Below are 22,519 nucleotides of genomic sequence, written 5' to 3' on the forward strand. Positions count from 1 at the left end.
TAGAGGAGCTGGGTCTTCTTCCAGAGGGAAAGATCACAGCCTAGGGGCCCTCCCTGGACACTTCTGTCATATACTTTTCTAAGTGGAGGCCCCATCTGGGTGGCTGGAGGGCCTGGAGCTACTAAGGGTTACTGAGGCTGACTGAGGGGCTGTCATCTAAGGATCTATTCTGGTACTTCTGGGAGCAAATGTCTGCAGAATGCTGGTAGGGAGCAACCAGGTTTATCCAGAGGCATCAGTGAGTACAGACAAGGGTGAGCAATCATGGAAAGTGCTTCTGCCACCCCTCCTGTATGTTATAAAGTCAACCGAGTGGACATTGTAACTGTTGCCCTGAAGAGCATAGTCTGTCTAGTTCTTTGTGAAGGGACTTTGCTTGCACCATCCACGGAGTAAGATATAACCTTCTCAGTACTGCTACTGCAGAGCCTGTCTATTATCTGCTCATACAGGGACTGGGCTTAGTGTTCTAGTGTTCTCAAGTTTGTTACTAGGAGTTACTTGAGCATCCCACCACTTCCCACCCCTACCCAACTTCAACCTCTTCTTAAAGCATCAGAAAAATCCCCTAAACTTTTTCTTGAGCCAATTGAGTGACTGTGCATGTGTGCCTGGCTGTGGGCAATTACGGGAAAAGACCTAGGAACCCAACAAATTGCTGGCTCCTACGGGGGTAATGCTACATGTATATGCAGTTTGACTGCATTACAGTAATAAGTACAGAGTTTTCAATTCAGTGCGAATTGAGCTTTAGGCTGACCATGTTAGACCCTATGAATACAGACCCCCTCAGTGCTGTTGTGCATTCAGTGGACAGTCATTGCTATACAAGGAGATATCCATAATGCCATTGAAAAATAGCAGTGTCTCATTACTGGAACAGCTAACAGTTTATCCCTAGAACACCTACATTGCTCTACTGGCCGTCTGAGCTAGGTTTAGCACATATCTGTTTTCTTTTAAACACCAGTTAAACACCAGACAACCATTTGTACCATTTATATAATTTTAATAATATGAGTGATGTTTCTGTAGGCAGATTGTACAGATTTCCATTTGATTTTATACAGTGAATTTATCTTCTGCCCATCACAGACAGTATTGCAATAGTCATAGCAATGAGTCCAGCCACTCCTCCAATCATCATGCCGAGGACATTCCCATGAAGCTGTGCCGTCTCACAGAATTTACCCGTGTACATAAATGCTTGGCTTGATGCACATCTACAAAGATAGGTCAAAAAGGATATACTTGAACATCATGAAAGGGTTTCACAAATGTCATGACTGTTTCTGATAGAGGCCTACATGGGTTTCATCAACCAAATGATATCCAAACCCTAAACTCAACCGGATAACCATAGTTCTGCTAACAAATACCTTCAGTCTGCGCAAATACAGGTTGGTAAACAAAAATATCAATGTGCCACTCCACTAACAAGTGATATATTACATATATATATATATATATATAAAGCATGGTAAGCTGTTATCTTCTGACTTTCTACATCTCCTGGGGATTCCTGTGGAAACAGCTCATCATAGTTGTCTTGGTTCCTAGACACATTGCCAGCAGCAAAATCACCCAGGAGAGACATTCACTTACCTCTTTGGAATTGCTGCTTCGCTAGCCTGAAATGTTGCCAAAAAACCCTTGCTAGCAAGGGAGAGGCTCCTTTTAGAACAGGAAAATGGTCTCTTTGCAATCCTGCTGCTGGCAAGTTGTCACCAGAATCAAGTCCCCCACGTGGCATGGCTCATTATTACTTCCCAACAAAAATCCAAAAAGAAGAGTAGGACTCTTCTTAAAGACAGTGGCATATATACAGACCTGGGAACTCAAGCAAAGAGATCTCTACTGAAAAACTGATGTATTTGTTTCAGCACCAAAGATTTTAACCTACTGTTACAGCAAGAATAGCTTTGTTGCATGAATTATTATACACTGATTATGCCTCGGTGCTTCATTTGTTAAACCTAAAAATAAGGTCTTACCTGACATTAGGTTAGAATGTTTAGACAGTAAACATCAGCAAACCATGAACCTCACCCCTCAGCCTGGGTTTTAATCTAACCATACAAGTTACAATCTGACTGAACAATCTCCTTAAAGCGGTACTAAACCCTACTATCCTTTTCAGCCAAGGAAGCTGCCATCTTAGCCTCTGTTTAATTTGCAACTGCCATGGCACTGCACATGTGACCAGTTATGAGCCATTTGATGTTCTGACAGTTTGGTTAAGAGCACAAGCAAATCTGACAGGTAACATTCCCGGCATGCCAGGAATATAACAGTTTTTTAAACTTCTAAATAGATGGTTTTAGTTCCGCTTTAGGTTCTACCAACAACTGTAGAGTAGTTCCTGCCTGATTTCATATAAACTGAATGAATTGCTTGGGCAATCATATTACATAGTTTTGGCAAATCTAATTGATTGTAAAATTATATTGCAAAGTAATTGCAATATAATTTTACAATCAATTAGATTACTTTGCAAAGTACATGACCAGCTTGCTCACACCATGGTACAGAGACGTCGTTTTTTCTACACGCTTTCTGCAAGGGCACAAAAAACCACAATTGTTCTCTATGAGCCCTGTTCACACCACAACGCTGGTATCATGTATAGATTTTTTCTGCACAGGAATCTGCAACTTGTATGCAGTTCTCTGCGTGGGAAAAAACTGACATGACATCAACACTGTGGTGTGAACGGGGCACATAACTGATGCACATGAAAACTGATATCAATGTGCATAAAAACTCACTGAAACATGCATGAAAACTGATGTGAAACTGATGTCTCTGCAAGTAAAATCTGCAGTTTTCCCATCAGTTTTCATGCATGTATGATGTGAACACGGCTTTAACCTGAGCATAGCCTCTAAAAACACAATCTCTAAAAGCCATCTCCTCTTTTACCCTTTATATTCCTATATATTCAAATTCACCATGTGAGATAAAAAGGTTTAGAAAGTGTGCTAGATAGATTTGATAATGATCTTAAAAAGTACTTACATCCCAATATTTGTACAAAAAGAGATTTATTTTTCTTTGTCTTTTGTGAAATCTTTGTAATAATGTTTTTAGTTATTTTAATGTATTCTGTAATTAAAAATATTAATTCTTAACTTGATAAATGTAATATTTATGTCGGTACTAGGAAAGTCCATTTGCCTCAAAAAATTCTCTTTATGCGAGATAAAAAGTTAGCCATACACTCTAGAGTTCTAGCATTTCTATCAATAGAGTCCCCTATAAATTAAACAGGTGTGAATATTATCAAGGTTAGCACAGGTTGAGCCCAAACATAACATGACAAAATTTTCTTGGCTAACAGTAAGATAGGCATGTACTGTACCTGCAGCTTGCTTTTCCATTCTCAATCACGCATGCTCCACCGTTCAGGCAAGAGTTTTCACCACACATTTCAATTGGTTGGGCACCATAATCTATGGAATCTGCTTGGCTCTCCAGAGATCGCTTCTTCCTATAATACACTTCCTCTTCTTCATATTTCTGGACAGCCTGCCGAATGGGAACTTCAGTCTTTATTAGATGCGTCAAATCTAAAAAGCAGGAAGAATACCATTCTACTTTACAAGACTGGCTTCATTATTAACGTTTACTGCAACTCCCTCCTCACTGGTCTACTGTTACAAAGGTTATCCCCCCTTCAGTCTATTATGAATGCTGCTGCTGGACTCATACACCTTACCAACCAATCAGCAACTGATGCCCCTCTGTGCCAATCCCTCCACTGGCTTCCACTAACCCAACATATAAAATTCAAAATACTAACCACAGCTTACAAAGCCATCCACAACACTGCCCCTAGCTACATCGCCAACCTCATCTGCAGATATCGCCCAAATTGCCCACTCTGCTCCTCCCAAGACATCTTCCTCTCTAGCTCCCTCATCACCTCTTCCCACTCACCTCCATGACTTCTCCAGAGCCTCTCCCATCCTCTGGAACTCCCTACCACAGCATGTCCGGTCAGCCCCCACCCTGTCTGCCTTTAGGCGATCTTTGAAAACTCATTTATTCAGGGAAGCCTACCCCACCTCCACCTAAGAACTGTACTTCAGCCACCTTCATCAGATCATCGCCTACAGCTATTACCTTTTGTACCACCTCCCCCTTCCTTTAGATAGAAAGGTATAGTTTTATATGCATCTTTATGCAGCAGTATAAAAGACTGTAGGCCCATTCACATACTGTCATCAGAAGAAAGCTCTGTTCAGGGTCAGATTTTGTTTTATATACTATGTTGTTTGCATGTAAATATTTGTGCTAACATTTACATGTGGACACCCTACAACATACAGTATGTGGACCTTTTGGCTACTGCCGCTGCTTCAATAATGTGTAAGCAGTGGTGCCGCTGCCGCTGATTGCACATTGATATTTACATGGCGGTACTGAATTCATGGGGCAGCGACACATGCACTGAATGAACTCGGCTTTCAATAATGCAGATACGGTTGGTCATTCTGTGAATGCACCGCAGCTACATGAATGATTCAGTCAGTTCTGACATGTAAACTTCAATGGTGGGTATTCCGCTGTGGTGGTATTGATATTTACATGTGGGCCCTGAACAGTAACAATGGCCAGTATGGGTAATTTATGCTGTATACCGTATGTACGTAAATGTAGCACAAACATTACATGCATACAGTGTATTTATTTATTTCAGGTACTTATATAGCGCCGTCAATTTACGCAGCGCTTTACATATATATTGTACATTCACATCAGTCCCTAACCCTCAAGGAGCCTACAAACTAAGGTCCCTAATTTACATGCATACACATACTAGGGCCAATTTAGACAGGCTCTAATTCACCTTCCAGCATGTCTTTGAAGTGTGGGAGGAAACCTGAGTACCCAGAGGAAACCCACGCAGGCACAGGGAGAACATGCAAACTCCAAGCAGGAGGTGCCATGGCTGGGATTCAAACCAACGAGAAACCAGGCAGAAATGCTATTTAGCCATTATGCTGCCCTGGCAGCCTCTGTACAGGCAACACTTTACAAAGAATCTTTCTGCCAATAGTATCCTGTGCAAATAATTTTGCAGTAAATGCAGACCTAACCCATTAAATATACAGTATAGATACAAACATATCCAATATTTTCAGTATTTTCCTGTGTCGCCCGAATTTTATTTGGGCACACACTGTATTGCTTATTCACTGTTAAATGAGTAGACTGGGGATGCAGGAAGTTGTGAAGCTTAAAGACCAATTGAAGTCTCAGAAAGAGATATGCAGTCGGAAACATCTTATACTTACAACCTCTATTTTAATGTGCTTACCTCCACTTTCCTGTTACAGCAGGATGTCAAAATATAACTGCAGTGCAAAATGCACTAGAGATGGACCCAGTGCCCTCAGTAATCAGTACTCAGTAACAGACTTGGTCAGACACACCCTCTCTCTTCCTGTGCAATACAAGTTTATGTGAGGACACATGTGATGAGGGGTGTGGCTGTTACTCAGTGCTGCCAGTGCAATGTGTGAGTGCAGGAAAATGATGAGAAAAAGATGTATTACAGTATTTCCAAGATCAGTCACAGGCAATAATATGCAATGAGCCATAACTTTATGACCACAGACAGTTTAAGGGAATAACATCAGTTATTTTGTTACAATGGCATCTGAGAGTCTGAAAGTGGGTGGGATATACAGTGAAGGAAATAAGTATTTGATCCCCTGCTGATTTTGAATGTTTGCCCACTCACAAAGAAATGATCAGTCTAAAAATCGAATGGTAGGTGTATTGTAACACTGAGCGACAGAATAGCAACAAAAAATTCAAAAGAAATGCATGTCTAACAAATTATGCTCTGATTTGCATGTTCATGAGGGAAATAAGTATTTGATCCCCTATCATTCAGCAGGATTTCTGGCTACCAGGTGTCTTTCATACAGGTAACAAGCTGAGATTAGAAGCAGTCTCTTAAAGGGAGTGCTGCTAATCTAATTTTGTTACCTGTATATAAGACACCTGTCCACAGTAAACATGTTGTCCCTGAAGTTGTGTTGAAAGCAGAAAAATTGGGCATTGCAGTTTGTTGTGTATGGGGCTGTGAGGCTGCAGACCAGTCAGGGTGCCCATGCATACCCGTGTCTACAGCCAAAAGTGCTTACAATGGCCGCAAGAGCATCAGACCTGAATCACAGAGAAATAGAAGATGGTGGCCTGGTCTGATGAATCACATTTTCTTTTATATCATGTGGATGGCCAGGTGTGTGTGGGTTGCTTACCTGGGAAAGAGATGATACCATAATACAGTATGAGAAGAAGTCAAGCCGACAGACACAGTGTGATGTTGCTGACAAAGTACACCACTTAATAGAAATGGTATTCCCTGATGGCAGTGGCCTCTTTCAGCAGCCTAATGCGCCCTGCCACACTGCAAAAATGATTCAAGAATGGTTTGAGGAACATTATAATGAGTTTGAGGTGTTGACTCAACCTCCAAATTCTCCAGATCTCAATCCAATTGAGCATCTGTGGGATGTGCTGAAAAAATAAGTCCAATCCAAGGAGACTCCACCTCACAATTTACAGGACTTAAATTATCTGCTACGGATGGCTTTGTGTCAGATACCACAGTATACCTTCAGAGGTCTTGTGGAGTTCATGCCTCAAGAAGCCAGGGCAGTTCTGGCAGAAAAAGAGGGACCTACTCAATATTAGGTGGGTTGTCATAAAGTTATGGCTGATTGGTGTATATCTTAAAGCCATTAAACTATGGCCATAACTTACCAACGAATTCCACAAACAGGATAAGATCATCATTTTTCAGGAAGCTCCTGCGCTGTAGACTGGAGTGGGTTATGAAGGTGTACCACCCAAAATCAGTAGTCCGATAGCAGTTACAATTGGGATCCCAGGTGCCAGTTTTAGAGGGTCTTTCCCAGCGAGATATATTCTGAGCTGTTAAAATATAACACAAGTTATGTGAATGTAGATAGCATGGTTGCATTCCTGCACTGGGATCCTGGGTTCAGCTTTCAATAGGGCACGATCTGTACTCAATTTGTGTGTTCACTGATGTGGTGCTCATGTTCTCCACTGCCCACAATGCAAACATCTTGCTTCAAATTCTAGGAATGTTTTGTTCAGGACCAAATTAAAAAGTAAATGACTGCTCCAGACAGTAGAAAAAAAAGGTTTCTTTAAAGTGTATGTTCCTCTATGAACACTCTAAACCAGCCTGTCTCAATGTTTTTACCCCAAAGGAACACCTTAAAATAATTTTCACATCTTTTCCCTTTCTAAGATTAGTCAATTGGGGATATTGTCAGGAATGGACTTGCCACTGATGCTGGGACTCACCTGCCTTGTGGGCTGCAGTACCAGTGCTGGCCAGCGGGTGCTCTCAGCAGCCAGAATCTCACTCCTGCAGTCAAGCCATCACCTGAGGCTGATTGCAGGAGGTGTATTTAAGTAGGACCAGGCTTGCAATCAGTGCCTTGGTGTATTGTTCCCATGAGCCCCTGTGCCTGAACCTGATCCTGTCATCTGCCTGCCTGATCCCTCTGCCTGACTCCTGACATTGATAGAACTCTGCCTGCACTGACCTTGGCTATTCCTGACCACTCTCCTGCCTGCTCCTCAGGTACCTTGTCTGCCTGATTGTTCCTGACCCGGCCCGTCTGACTACGCTCTGCCTGCTCCTTTGTACCTTGTCTGCCCGATGGTTCCTGATCCGGCCTGCCTAACCACTCCACCTCACCAGCCCTGACTATTCTTGTCTGTGTGCTTGTACTTTCCGTTATCAGTTGGAGGTTTGGTTTTGTTTATATTGTGTGTTTATATTTTTGTATAGCCTCTAATAAATTATATTGTTTATACCATACTTGAGCCTGCGTTTCCCTGTGTTAGCCCACACATTTCTGGTCATACCTGGATCCCTGACAGATATATAGGAAAATACCTCTTACATTGGTGGCCAGTAGGAAGAATTTGCCCACACAGTGGTGATTAGGATTTCACCATTACAGACAGCTTTAAAGATCACTGGTGTCATGCTACTGGCTCTGCCAAGGGGTGATGGACCTGGATCTATGAATGCATCATCAGATAGGAGGTCAAATTAGCCATAGCTCAAGAAACCCCTAGCAACCTCTGGAGGAACCTGAGGGTTTCACAGAACCCTGGTTGTTCTAAACTCTAGGCATTCTGAAGTTTCCTTCATACAGCTACTGTGTTAAAAGATGGCCTTAATGATTCAGGGTTTCTTAACAGCAGATGTCCAGAAGACCATTTTGCTGCATATTCCACTTTAAGTAAAAAGCATAGATATGAGACCACCCATTGTTTTCAATAGAATGGATTAATTCCAACATGTTGTGTAGAAGTGCTTTGGAAAATGGTTCAGCATGCTGCATTTTGGGTGTTTCTCCCCCCTCCCCCTCTCCCTCTCTCTCTCGGCATCTGCCTTAGGCGGCACTTTTCAGGGGGGCGGCATCGCCCCAAGGCAGAAGGGACCAATGCCGTCACTGCAAAGGGCTGTGCTTGGCCAGGGGGGCGTGCTCGTGTGTGCTAGAGCGGGGCGTGTTTGGGCGGGTTTGTGTGTGCTTGGCAGTGAGGATGGGTGAGGAGACCAAGAACCTGTCAGCCATGGAGTCGGCTGGAGAGGGAGACGGGTGGCACATAGAGGACCGTGCATTTCTCGTTTGCTCTATGTGCCTCCCCTATCCATCTCCTGCATGAGGTCAGCTCCTGTATGCTCCCCTACGCCCCCCCCCCAGCACTGCAGGGGATCTGTCAGCATATGCAGTCCCCAATACTGACAGTCCCCCCCCCCTCACACACACAGGAGAGCAGAGAGAAAGCTGCCTCTCCTCCTCCTGCCCTCTCCTCCTGTGTCTGCCCCGCCCACACATCCACCCAGCCTTGTGTCTTCTTACCCCCCCCCCCCCCTCTCTCTCTTCCCCTTCCCTTCTCTCTCTTTCTCCCCCTTCCCCTCTTCTCTCTCTCCCCTCTCCCCTCTTCTCTCTCTCTCTTCCCCTTTCCTTCTCTCTTCTCTCTTTGTATCCCCCTCCTCTCTCTCTCTCTCCCCTCTCCCCCCTTCCCTTCTCTCTCTCTTTCTCCCCCCTCTTCTCTCTCTCCCCTCTCTCCTCTCGCTCTCTCTTCCCCTCCCCTTCTCTCTCTTCTCTCTTTCCCCCTCCTCTCCCCCCCCCCCCTTCTCTCTCTCCCCTCTTCTTTCTCTCCCTCTCCCTCCCTCTCTCTCTTTCCCTCCCTCTCTCTCTTCCCCTTCCCTTCTCTCCCTCCCTCTCCCTCCCTCCCTCTCTCTTCTCTCTCTCTCCCTCTCCCGCCCCCTCTTTCTTCCCCTTCCCTTCTCTCCCATCTTCTCTGTCTCTCTCTCTCTTCCCCTTCCCTTCTCTCTCTCTCTCCTCTCTCTCTCCCCTCTTCTCTCTCTCTCTCCCTCTCCCTCCCTCCCTCTCTCTCCTTGGTTTCAGCTCTGCTGGCTGAACATCTCAAAGGTCATAGGCTTTCCACACCTTCCTCTTAATATGTCATCTGTCTCCTATTTTTCCATAGGGACATATACCATCATTGCACAGAACAGTGTGGCTTCTCTCAGTCCTGTCTTGTGTTCTCCCTTCTTATTTGACCGACAATATTTAAACTTGAGAAGAGGACTCTCACTTTAAATACAGATATCTGGAAAATACTGTATTTTACATGTGTTTATGCCAGTTATGATACTTACGTGCAATAACCTGATCAGTGGATGTGGTATAGCTTCTGCTAGAAGACATCCTTAGACGAGCGTCTGGATCCTGGTCAAACACTGTTATAATAATCTGGTGGTTCAATACGGGCCATTCCAATGCAGCATCATCCTCCCCACTGCACAGGTGGAAAGATATACCAGTGTAACCAGTGTAAGTGGATGCACTTTGTCCATGAGGATATAAACCCACACCATAACCATAGCCTTCAGGGGAATAGAAACACGGGCTGACAACACGCTCTCCTTTAACAGTACTAGCAAGGATCTGGCTGAAGTTGCGGATGGTCCAGACGCCATTGGGGCAGGGCAGTTCGGACAAAGTGATGTCATCAAGGACAATGCCACCTCTGGTTGTTGTGGAATCTCCCTGAATACCTTGGAAAACGTAACGGAACTTTTTGTCGGCGTTCAGTGTCACATGGGTGAGTTTCCAGTCATGGTCATTGTCGGCTGTACAAAATAATACAAAGAAGGTTTGGATCAGGTTAAAGAAAAGTATAGTTTCTTTGTATACATGATTTTTATGTGAAGTCTCATAGAGAGACAGACTGCGAGAGATTTAAAGTGATATTAAAGGCAGATTTTTTTTTTTATAACAAACATGTCCTACTGACCTGCTCTGTGCAGTGGTTTTGCACAGAGCATCTTCAATCCTATTCTCCGTTCTCCTATTCTCCGGCCCCCTGCTGGAACTCCTGTTCCCTCCCTCCTGCTGAGTGACCTCATAGCAAGCAGCTTGCTATGGGGACACCCGAGCAGGCTCACTCCTGAGCCACTGCTCTATGCGTCCATTTAGACACTAGCGTAGCTCGGTCCCACCCCCGCTCTCTCCTCATTGGCTCACAAGCTGTGATTGATAGTAGCAGGAGCCAATGGCTCCTGCTGCTATCTCAGCCAATGAGGAAGAAGAGTCCCTTTAGAGCTGCTGCTATCATGCACAATCGCTGGATCAAGAGTGGGCTCAAGAAAGTATTATGAGGGACATGAATGCATGAAGGTAAAAAACCTTGAACTTTGACAACCACTTTAATTTCCCCAAAAGGTCAGCGAATATAGGGATATTATGGTGAAATTCATTATTTTCATAAGGGCTGTGAAAAAGAATCTGTGCATTACATAAAGTCCTTCCAACTAAGCTGGACTTGCACCAAAAAATGGCCCCTAATTAGCATTATTACTTTTCATTTTTTATTCCTGGAGAAAGAAAAAAAACATTCAGTGAAAAAAAAAGTTCAAAGGTTCACCTTTTGTAACATTTTCAGGGTGTATCATGTAATATGTTACTGTAGCACCGGCCCCCACACCCCCCTGATCCCTCATTGTGACAGCGAGTGAGGAATTTTCTCCCTCAGCTCGCTGTCACAATTTAAAAAAGATGCAGAGTTCTGTGAATGTGAAAACTACAAGTTCCAACCGCCTTTGTAGCTAGTGTCGGCATGTAGTTCTCAATGAAACTACCAAGACACTGTTGAACACTCTGGTAGTTCATTGATTCTTCCTGCCCCAGACAGCTTACACTGACGGTCTGTAGGAGACCTCTGCATGGCACCCTCGATTTGCTGATCGCGGGTGCACTGCTTTCCGGGCTCCTACCAAAAAAAAAAGTAAATGCACATTTATTTATTTATTTTGACGAACTTTCCTTTAAAATGAGAGTGCACAATTATAAATTAGACAGAGATCCCACAAAAAAAGACAAAGAAAACTGGATGAAATAAAGTGAACTACTCTAAATACGTTCAAGAAGCCCAACCTCTAAATACGTTTTCAGATCTTCAACGGCAGGAGGGGAGGTGGGGCAAGTCGGACTTCACTACGGTTAGAAAGCACTTAATGGGACAACGTATTACATGTAATTTGTAACAGGGGACATACCTAACCAAAAAATATAATATTAGATCTACTTAAATAAAAAGACCCAATTTTATAGTCCTCTCTAACACAACTCTTTATGGTGCTAACCTTGGGGGGAGGGGTTTAAAGGCAAAGAACAAGGTCTATTAACTTGGAGCAAATGGACAAAAACTTTTTACTGTTCTCTACTGAAATCTTAATATGAAAACTGAAATGCACTTGCACAGCATTATTGTGTTTGGCTAAACTGAACAAGCCTGCTTGCAATGCCAACTTGAAAGTTAATATATTATTACCATTATTTTTTAAGACTGTAAATATTTCATCTTCCCATTGACTAAAAATGTGTATGCATCTGATCTACCTTGGCTTCCTAGGCCAGCTTTACATGGGAACTGGCTACCAGAAACTTTGTGAGTATTTCACATCAAGACTGTGGAACCTAAGAGTGGTTCTATTCTGTCCTCACTCTTTTTAAAATATTTTTTACAGCTGTCTGTGTTCCAGTTAGGGATATTTCTGATTTTTAGCTGCTTAGACATCAGTTGTGTATGAAGAAATTATGTTTTCTTTCCATCAGAATATGGAAGGATTATTTATACTGAGAACTCTGGAATGTCCTAATGCATGAGGTAGCAATGACCAAACCAATAACACCTCACCCTACAATTGGCTTCCTATACCCTTCCTAGATCCCACTTTGCTCCTCTTGGCTGAAAATAATGCTTGTTAAAATACATACCATAAATTGTGTTAATTTTCCTCATCCTTCTCACAGTCCCAGTGCCATCATCAAGGCGAAGCCAGATGGTGAGTTTGTCCTTCAGGCTGCCATCCATCTTGTGGAAGAACTGAAGACACTGCTCTGTCCTCTTGGGGTAGAGGATCCTGGACTCCAGCACAGCAGTTTTTCCAACACTTCCTCCATGGGTGTTAAAGGACATGAAATAACCAGCCTCTGCAGGAAGAAGATTGTATGAAAAACCCATCATAGAGTACTACAGTATAACAACAGAAAAACAGCTAATAGAAATTATAATGAAAAAAGTATTTTGGCATTCCTAAACAATATTCTAAGTGTTTGATTGTCATTCTTAACCTCCCTAGCGGTCTGATTATGTCCATATTTCTGTGCTCAAAGCGGTACATTTTTTTGCATGGAAATGTGTATTTTTTTTTATTGTAGGCCTGTAATTTTTAGGAATAACTCACTGAAATCTGTCGGAAAAAGAGTCTAGTCATCCTGGGTAGGATAAAATTTGAAACACGAAATCATAAATTATAATTTAGTAAATATTCATAAAAAATAATAATAATAAATTTAATTCAATATTATAATCAAACCAAAAACACTGAAATTTGAAATATAGCGCCAAGTTCGCACATCACTGAGCAAAGTCGCAAAATCATTTTCAGTGTCTGATGACGAAATTCCCCACGAATCATTATCACTCAATTCTTCAAGTGGTTCTAATTTACTATCGCTGTTCTCTAACTGGTCTAAAACCACTTTTGACCTAAAGGGACGCTTTTTGGACGCCATGGACATTTCTCAGTTTCCAGGCAGAAAGGACAGTAAAAATGCAGGCAGGGCACAGGACAAAGCACTCAGGACAAAATGTATGTGAAATGGTTTGATACAGTAATGTTTTACTATGTGATTTTAGTGATTTTAGTGAATGTCACTTGTTGTCATTTTCAAATTTCCCGCCGGTTACGTCCCCGTACGTCCCAACGCTCGCAGAGTACGGAACCCAGATGACAGATGCCGGCATCCGCCGGATTACATTACAGGGGAGACTGCGGGACATCACGGGAGCACAGGACAAGGTAAGTGATCGAGGGATCGCGGAGCAGCGGTGCATGGTAAGCCCGAGTGTAGCTCGGGGTTACAGCTTGTGGTACTGAAACTTTATCCCGAGCTACACTCGGGAATACCACCAGGGAGGTTAAACAGTCTTATTAGACTATTTCAATTAGGTGTTCAATAAATATCTGTCAAGGAACTTGTCTTCTATATGGGAGATTTTCCTTGTCTTCCATCCCTAGTAATTCCTTAATGCCCTTTGCTTGCCTAAATCTGTTGTTGCATCACCCTCTGCAGGGCATCTTCTACTGGTGAAAACCAGTCACCCAGTGCTACAGTCCATTTCAATTCAAATGCGCAACAAGTATATTCCTTACTTGGCCATTTAGCATACACCTTTCCTACAAGTATTATTCACCAAAAACTATCCCCCTCAAATCGATTTCAGAGGATTTATACGAGGAGTGTTCAAGTCAAACTGGGACTTTTAATTTTACAGGTATAAGAAGAGATGCTAGCGTGATGGTACTACACACAGTAGTGAGTAGCAAGTGTGTCCTATCACTGATAGGCAGTGCACATGTTGTGCACCAGTCCAGAGACCATTAATCAAGATGGCAGACAACAGTGTTAGTGTGTGCATGGGACAGCATGTGATGATGAGGTTTCTTGTGAACAAAGGCATAAAACCCGTGAATATCTACAGAAGCCAGTACGGTAATGAGACGCTCAGCCGCAGTAAGACATTTAAATGGTGAAAACATTTCAAAGATGGCCGTACGTCTGTTAGTGACAATCTCATCCATGGTGGTTCCCAGTCCAAAGCAATCATTCCTGTGAACATTCAGTGCATGGAATTCCTGATCCTGGAAAATCAATGCATAATCTGTTGTGAAATTGCACAAGAGACAACTTTCTGTAGGAACGGTGAACTCAATGATGACGAAGTGAAGCAGATTGTCCTAGGATGGTTCACGTATACTGACAAATCTTTCTATGCCAAAGCTTTCCAGGCATGGGTTAAATGCTGGGATAAGTGTATGAATGTAACAGGGGAGTATGTTGAAAATAAATGCAGTTTCCACTCCTTGAATTTGTTCTTTTATTATATAAACTCAAAAGTCCCGATTTGACTTGAACGCCCCCTGTACACTAAAATACATATCTAAAGACAAAACCTTTATCCTTTCTTTGTTTTGTTTTGTATAGAGTAGGTAATGGATAATAATCCTTTCAGGTTTATATTTGGTGCCTCTGTCCTACTAGGGAATATTGTCTTTCATCCCACAACAGGAAGTGAGTAGAATCTCTTCAAAGTAAGGGTAAATCTACAATTGAGATATTTACATGACCACATGGGATTTCCCCTATTCCTGGACCCTAAATAGTGCCTGTTGGGTTTATTTCTCTACCCTGATGCTGATAAATATCTGCTTCTATTTCTTCATGAGACTCTATTTAGTGCTAGAAAATTATTGGCATGCCAATGGATCCAGGCTGTCCCTACCACACCTGCAACAATAGTTCTTTACATCTTGAGAAATTTATATATGCTAGTCAGGGGTGTCCTAATAAATACAATAAGATATACGATCATTGGTTACAGTTTGCTGATACCTGTTCCTAATTATTGTTTTATATCTACAGTGTCAGCCTACTTGAGTTTTCTCATATTATGCACAAATACAATTGCTTTTTCAAGACTCTGGTGTGATGGCAGCCCCAATAATGCTTAGTGTCATAGCTTCTACATTGTGCACCCAGCTACATAAGTGTTTTTTAAATGCTTATGTATCTTTTGCTTTCACTCCTACGGATTTGTAAGTGGACAGAATTAGTCACTTGCTCTCTAGTATGCAACAACCGGTGACACTTTAGTAAGTGTCATCCGTTTGCTTTCTTTTTTTCTGTGTTTGTATTCTGTTTTTGCCTTCCTCTGGATCAACTGTGGGTATAGGATTATAACTTTTTTTTTTTTTTAATGGTGGAACTGGATGGACTTTTGTCTTTTTTCAGCCAGACTAACGATGTAACTATGTATAATGTACGGTATGGACCACTGCATATTTGTGGCCTGTGTAAAGTTCAGGGGTATAGTCACAGTGATAGCGTTTCGGGATCACACACAAAGCCTGTTCTCATAAACATAAAGAGGTTGATTTACTAAAGGAAAATAGGCTGTGCCCTCTGCAAGTGCAGTTGCTCCAAAGCTTAGTAAATGAGCAGAAACTCTGCTGACTTTCATCATCCAATCATTCAAGAATAAATGCTGTTTTTTTGTTTTCATTTTTCTTACACATGCAGGGGCGGACTGACCATTTGGAAACTCAGGCACTGCCTGAGGGCCCGGGGTCCGTAGGGGGCCCCATGAGATGCCCCTGGTACCTTTTTCATAGGCTTTTTTGAGTTTGGGCAAGGACACAGGGGCCCCATGATCCCCTATTGCCCGAGGGCCCCATGAGTTGTCAGTCCACCCCTGTGCACGTGATTGGGTATTCTTTGCAAAGTAAAGCTTTACCTCATTCACTAAGCTCTGGAGAAACTGCTCTTGCAGAGTGCAACTGAACTTTGCTAAGTGCACAGTCTATTTGCCTTTAGTAAATCAACCCCTAAGTCTTTATTAAGGCAAACAAAAAACAGAGCATCCAGCAGCAAACATAAATCGCCTAGCTTCAGCAACAATAAGCAAAAGTCCACTTATCTTCAGCACAGATGAAGCATAAGGCGCATTACACTCGAGCGGACCGATAGGGTTCGCCTGGTCCATCCATAGACTTCAATGGATCGGTTGCTGCTTCCAATCCAATCCTGTACGATCAAAATCAATCTGTTCCCCATCTGTCTAGCGGATCAGATTAGATGACAATCAGGTGGAAACGGACAGGTGGTCTGCTTCCATCCAACTGTCCCATTGAAATCTGTGGACAGGGTCTGCGTCCACCTGCTCAGTGGAGATCAGTGGAGAGATCCCCCGCTGAGCAAAGGCGGATCACACTTACCCATCTAAAAGGGGCCTAACACATGCAAATTTCACATAATGGATTTGCCAAAAGTTGGGAAAGTCTAGATTCTGTTGATTTAGCAGCTTGTAGCATTCAGCACACAGAGAGATGTCTCCTCTCCCAAACTCCCACTACTCCACACCCTGCACTAGGAGCAACATGTCTTAAAGTGGAGTTCCACCTGAAAAAAAAAAATAAAAGTCAGCAGCTACAAAAACTGTAGCTGCTGACTTTTAAAATACAGCCATTTACCTGTCCCTCGGTCCAGTGGTGTCCTCACCACTGCTGGTTTCACCGGCCGTCTTCTCTCCCTGGCACTGGCATCTTCATTGTGGGCACCCGGCTGTGACAGCTTGCGGCTTCACAGCCAGGTGCCCACTGTGCATGAGCAAGAAGCGCTGCGCTTTGTGAAAGGCCCCAAAGTCTTCTGGGACCTGTCACGTGTCCCAGAAGACTACAGGGAGGGAGGACAACTTACGCTTCCGATCGCCTAGACGATCACAGAGGAAGTGGGAGCGGTTACCGTTCAAATTCCGGTACCCGCTCCCCCCCCCCCCCCACACTCCTCAAAGGTGCCAATCCTAATGGGGAGTGGGGGACAAAGACTTAAAGCGGAACTTTCCTTTTTGGGTCAAACTCCGCTTTAAGTGCTGCTTCCTGGAGGTAATCTTAATCCATTCGGGTCCAGAGCCCATGTATTCAGGGGTGTAGTTTCTTTCTCACCCGAATAAGAACCTCCAAAATTCTGAATCCCAAATAGACAATTAACACAAATAGACTGTAAGTCTATGATCAAACTCTTCTGGAATCTCTCACCCTGCACGGGTGAGAACCCTGAGTACACCAGTCCCCCTTAAAGGGACCACAACCCAAATATATTGAGAAACATAACACCCATCCATCCTCAGCATCCTATACACCTGATAACAGTAAGCGATATGACTGTTTGGAGCAGCGATTGGGCCACTTTAGTAACAAATGCTTCAGATACACAATAATTTCCCATGGTGCTGTTACATTTCTTTGCAGCTGTCTGCAAATTTACCTTAATAATATGTAAAGTGCAAATACCCCTCCAACCCATTTGCCATTAGTAAATCATACCCATTGAGATGGATTTCCTAAAGGCAAAAAGTCTGTACACTTTGCATGAGCAATTGCAGTGATTTTCCCCAGAGCTTAGTAAATGTGGTAAAATTCACTTTGCAAATAATACCAAATAAGGAAGGAAAATTTTAAAAAAACTAAATTTTTGCTTCCATATGATTGAATGATGGAAGTTCATAGAGCTTTAACACATTTACTAAGCTCTGGGGAAAATCAGTGCAACTGCACTTGCAAAGTGTACAGACTATTTGCCTTTAGGAAATCCACCCCATTGTGTTTACTTTTAAATCTATTTAAAGGTCCCTTTGTAAGCTCAGGGCTGATTGGAGTCACGCTGGCTATGGCTGAATTAAAGAAGGAATGCTAGTCCTGAACAAGTTAATTTTGTATTGTTTGTGATCCACCCGGACCTTCCTAGACAATGCAATGATTTTTGACTTTTAAAGCTGAACTCCAGGTAAACAGCTTAATACACTGGTAACCTGCATATATAAAGGATCTTTTTTACCTGGCAAGAGATTCAAATTTCTGTCCATCCAATTGTGAGATTTACACATCACAGCCCTGACTGTCATAGTGGGAGACCTGATTTGTCTCTTCTGCAGTCAAGCAACACCTCCAGGTATTGTCCATACCCCAGCATGTAGACAGTGAAAGTAGAAGCAGCACAGTAGTGAATTCATCTCACTGTCACTCTGCTTTTTGCTCCTATCAACATGCCCCTTGCTAGCACGAGCATCTCAGCACAACTCACTGGCTCCTTCTGCCTGTCCTGATATAAGCTCCACTGTGCAAAGACTGCAAGAGCCTGACACCAGTTCAAATGTAACTACTTGCACTGCTTGTATTCAAAATGAACACATGATGTGTTAGTGAACAGAGCTGCAATAATATGTCTTTTCCATATCTTGCTTGAGTTCAGCTTTAACCATGATACACTTAAACTCTTATCTCCTTCTAGGAATTTCTCTGGTCTTCAGTATAACAGGCAAGTTCATAGTCCACTTTCAAGTGCCAGCAATGTAAACAAGTTTAGATCAAGTTTGGGAGCAAATCATAGTACATTCTTTCCCCTAGAATCTAACTGGAACAAACAAGGCAAATGACCCTTGCCAAGAGCAATCAATGTAGAATATGTGTTTATGCCCGTTGTTAAATGATAACACGTGGCCTTTGCACAAGAACCATGCTCTTATGGGTCACACATAGTAGTGTCAGCAGTTTCCTATTGGAATTTATTACCTCTGCAGCGTCCTGCCAAGGTATGATCCCCAGAAACCCCGGGAACGCTGAGTTCATGGATCCAATCTGCATCGTCCGTGGTACCCTGGACCATTCCACAGATGTTGATGAATTCAAAGGAACACTGATCCAGGAGAATGAGTGGAGCAGCTGCAAATAAACGATACACATTAACGGGAATTGATTCTGTGTTCATTATACATTTCTGCAACAATATCGTTATCAATATCAGGATTCATTCACTTAGAATTATTAAATTATTTAACTTTTTAATTATTACTTATTGAATTATTTAACCTTTGTTGCTATTTTATCACATTATTATTTTCTGCTGAATATGGTCAGTTCAGGAAGATGAATATCACAAATGTAAACAATCAATTTTCCCAATAAATGGCTTTATAACCCCTAAAAGCTATTGTGTAAGGGAATTCCTGTGAGACGGCTGGCTAATAGAAATCCGCATGCGCACAGCAATCTCCGCAGAATAGTGACCAGATGTTCGCATGTGCACAGAAATGTGCGACAGGAACACGCACAGTGAATATTGGCGCCAGACGGACTATTTAAAGGATGCTTCTGCCTGTGCTTAGTGTTGACTGGTCTTCAGCTATTTCCCTGTGTCCTGCTGTATTCTTGTATGATCCCCTTGTTGCTGACCAGGCTTGTTCCTGACCTGACTTCTGATTCCGTTCCTGCCTTGTTGCTAGTTCCTGTTCCTGACTTCCTGTTCCTCTGTTTCTGACTTCGGCTTGCTCATGATTTGGTACCTCACTGTCCGCCTGTTGATGACCTTGGCTATTCCTATGACCTTGATCCTGTCTCTGATCCCAGCTTCCTGTCCTGCTCAAGTGCCCACCTGGCGATCTACCATACCAGCTCTGCACACCATAAACTGTTCCTGCTTCAAGTCAGCTGGGAGATCTGTCACGTCACTTATCCTGAACCTGTTGTGTAAGTGAAATGCCCTTTTAACTCAGGTGGGATTCCAAAACATCACTACAGTTCCTGAACCGGTGGTTTGCCAGTCTCTTCAGGACTCCAACTGCAAGCTCTTCAGGCAACACCTGCTGGCACTCTTGTTCTCTTGGTCCCTTGGCACCCTCTGTTCCACTTCCAGCGGGGTCAGGGCTAGTGACACAAGTGAGGCCAACTGCGTCATTTCATTATCCTATCAAGTATGTGCCATATTGTCCCTAGTACATTTAGGCTTAGCCTTGCTATTTAAGATTGTCTTGCTGCAGGCCAATTTTACACTGCTGGACCATCTGCTGTCTCTTAATTTATGAAGTAAAGAATCTGACTGTAGCCTTCTCTTATACATTGTAAATTTTGGCCAAGCCTTCTTCATTATAAAGGTTCTGTAATACCACGTACAGCTTTAAGGTATCCCCCAGGTTTGTTATTTAAATTGAAAGTTCAGGCAAAATCTAAGGTTAAACCTCTTTCCATCCCCAGTCTAAGCCTATTCTATCTAACCCTGTAAATAAAAGTTCTGTGTACTTACCTATTGTGAAGCTGCTCCAGTCCGGTCTCCAGCAGCGGCTTCTGTGTAGAGGAGAGATTGCAGACAATGGATGGAAATGCCTAGGAGGAGATGTCACTTATAGACTTCCTCTATATAGAAGCCACCACTGACAGCTGATCCTGGAACCGGACAGGAGTGGTTTCAGAATAGGTAAGTATACAGATCTTTTCTTTACAGGGTTAGATAGAAAAGCCTTGGAATGGGGGTGGGAGTAGGTTTAGCCTTAGTTAGGTTTTGCCTTAACGTCCACTTTAAAGGAATTGTGTATTTTCTATGTTGCCCTTAAAGGCATATGAAAAGACCCTATTCCCGCTGTTAGTATGTTCCCTTATAGCAGTGCCCAGCTTCCCATGTCTTATTTGACAGCTGTTTTTCTATTAGCCCTAAAAAGGGCCGGAATGCCAGATTGTAAAAAGAAGATCCACCAACCTCCGTCCCCCATAGACCTTAATGGGATTTGCCTCTAAGTTCAGGTTTACTGAATTTTGACTGAAATTTGCCAAACCCTTAGTGAATTAAAGCCAGGCAGACCTGCCCTTAATAACTTTGATAAATTAACTTTTACACTTGAAAAAAAGTTAAATTTTACACTTGAAATATACAGTTAACCCTGTATTTAGACATCTGGATTCTGAAGGAACACCTGTATAATGTACATGGCTATTTTTGAAAAAGCTAAAGTGGGAAGGCACTACTACATGTTTTCTGCCATATGTGATCATCTATCACTTAGCCTCAGAAAAAGAAAAAGGGGAGAAAGAAAAGAGAATCTTTTACTCCAATTAGTAGACACTGACCACCTTCACTGACAGTTTAGTTTTTAATGAATTTACTCACAAATGTCCAAATAGAAAAGAAATAAGAAAAGGTAACTGGCATGTAGTAATTTAGCTGGACCTTCCAACCCCTAGTCAAAAGCCAACAAGGTCTTCATATTAACATATCCCAGAACACAATCTGAAATGATACAGTATATTCATACAGATTTCTCTTTTATATTATTGCTACGTACTACAGCTGTACATGCGGTTGAGGCGCTCCAGGTCTATCTGTGAGAAGTCCAGGCGTTGTCCAATGATGTCATTGAAGGCTGGGATTTTGGCAGTAATGGTTGGGACACTGGAGTTTTTGTTGAAAGAAAAGGGACCGTAATGCATAACGGACTCATAGTCATATGGAGTGTTCAGATCAGTGATGTAATTGTCATCGTATGTGTTGAAGTTGTGTGCCATTCCTGTAAAAGTCAACATCAAAATTAAGAGATACATTCTGAATGAAAGAGGAGACCAAGTTTTTCAAATGTTTATTGGCAAATTTGCTGGTATGGGCCAATTAAATTGCACAAAGGGGTTGAGCCAGAATCACAGGTGGTGATATCAATCCACCCTCCTTATATTGTCCAGCCTTTTCCATGTGGTACTGCCCATGAGGATCCCTAAAATTGTAAGCAAACTATTGGGTGATCAGATTGTCAACGCACATCTGCTAAATAATCAGGAAAGCGATTTAACCTGCCACCCAAATATTTAAAATCAACCTCTCTTCATTGGGAGCAATATTTTTTTTTTCAACATACAGCTTCCTTCCTTATTAATAACAATAAAAGAAAAAACCATAATTTTTTGATCATTTTTTCCCTATTGTCTTCAATTCTACATGGAACAATATGCTGAGGAGCAAAGTTACAGAATTGCCAAATATTTTTCACATGTGCATTATTTAAAAATTAAAAGTATAGTGAATCTTCAATGCAGACATACAATGTTTTTAACCCCTTTACGCCGTCCGCACACAAATGTGCGGCCTCCCGGCATCTGGGCCTAGATACCGAGCGGCCGCACATTTGCGTTCATGTAACAAAAAACATATGTGCCGAGAGCGCGCGCCCTGCGCACTCCCAGCACACGTGTCCGGTACTCACGGAAAGATCCCGGTCTGCTCTTTCGATCGGGACCTTTTCCGATCATGTGACCACCGTGATGACGCATCACGGCGGTCACATGATCCCTAAACCATGCCCCACCCTCCCCGCCTCCCGGCGTCTGAAACTCTTAAAGGGCTGGGAGGCGCCAGCGGTAAGGGGTTAAGTAATATTCTATGTGCTTTTTTTGTTTGTTCTTCCATATTTTTGCTATTGTACCAAATTTTTTTAATTGCCAGTTATCCACTAGAGGGTGTTCTGTATTCTACTGGCTTTACTAAAGTCAACTGCTTAACAA

General features: G+C 42.7%; 1 protein-coding gene across 1 annotated transcript in view; it reads right to left on the bottom strand.

The window, feature by feature from the left end:
* Nucleotides 1-988: 988 nt before the first annotated feature.
* Nucleotides 989-22,519, bottom strand: part of LOC149447651 (meprin A subunit alpha-like) — a 49,132-nt gene continuing 27,601 nt past the window's right edge. Inside the window, exons 8-14 of the mRNA XM_089652275.1 lie at nt 21,313-21,534; nt 18,773-18,922; nt 12,357-12,572; nt 9,737-10,210; nt 6,781-6,951; nt 3,362-3,569; nt 989-1,223 (exon numbers count right to left, since the gene is read on the bottom strand). Of these exons, the coding sequence (XP_089508401.1) occupies nt 1,076-1,223; nt 3,362-3,569; nt 6,781-6,951; nt 9,737-10,210; nt 12,357-12,572; nt 18,773-18,922; nt 21,313-21,534 (1,589 nt within the window). The 3' untranslated portion in view covers nt 989-1,075. The remainder of the gene's footprint in view (nt 1,224-3,361; nt 3,570-6,780; nt 6,952-9,736; nt 10,211-12,356; nt 12,573-18,772; nt 18,923-21,312; nt 21,535-22,519) is intronic.

This window comes from Staurois parvus, unplaced genomic scaffold (genome assembly GCF_062004578.1).
Source record: "Staurois parvus isolate SC_StPar_1 unplaced genomic scaffold, SC_StPar_1.0 ptg000678l, whole genome shotgun sequence".
NCBI classification, from domain to species: Eukaryota; Metazoa; Chordata; class Amphibia; order Anura; family Ranidae; genus Staurois; species Staurois parvus.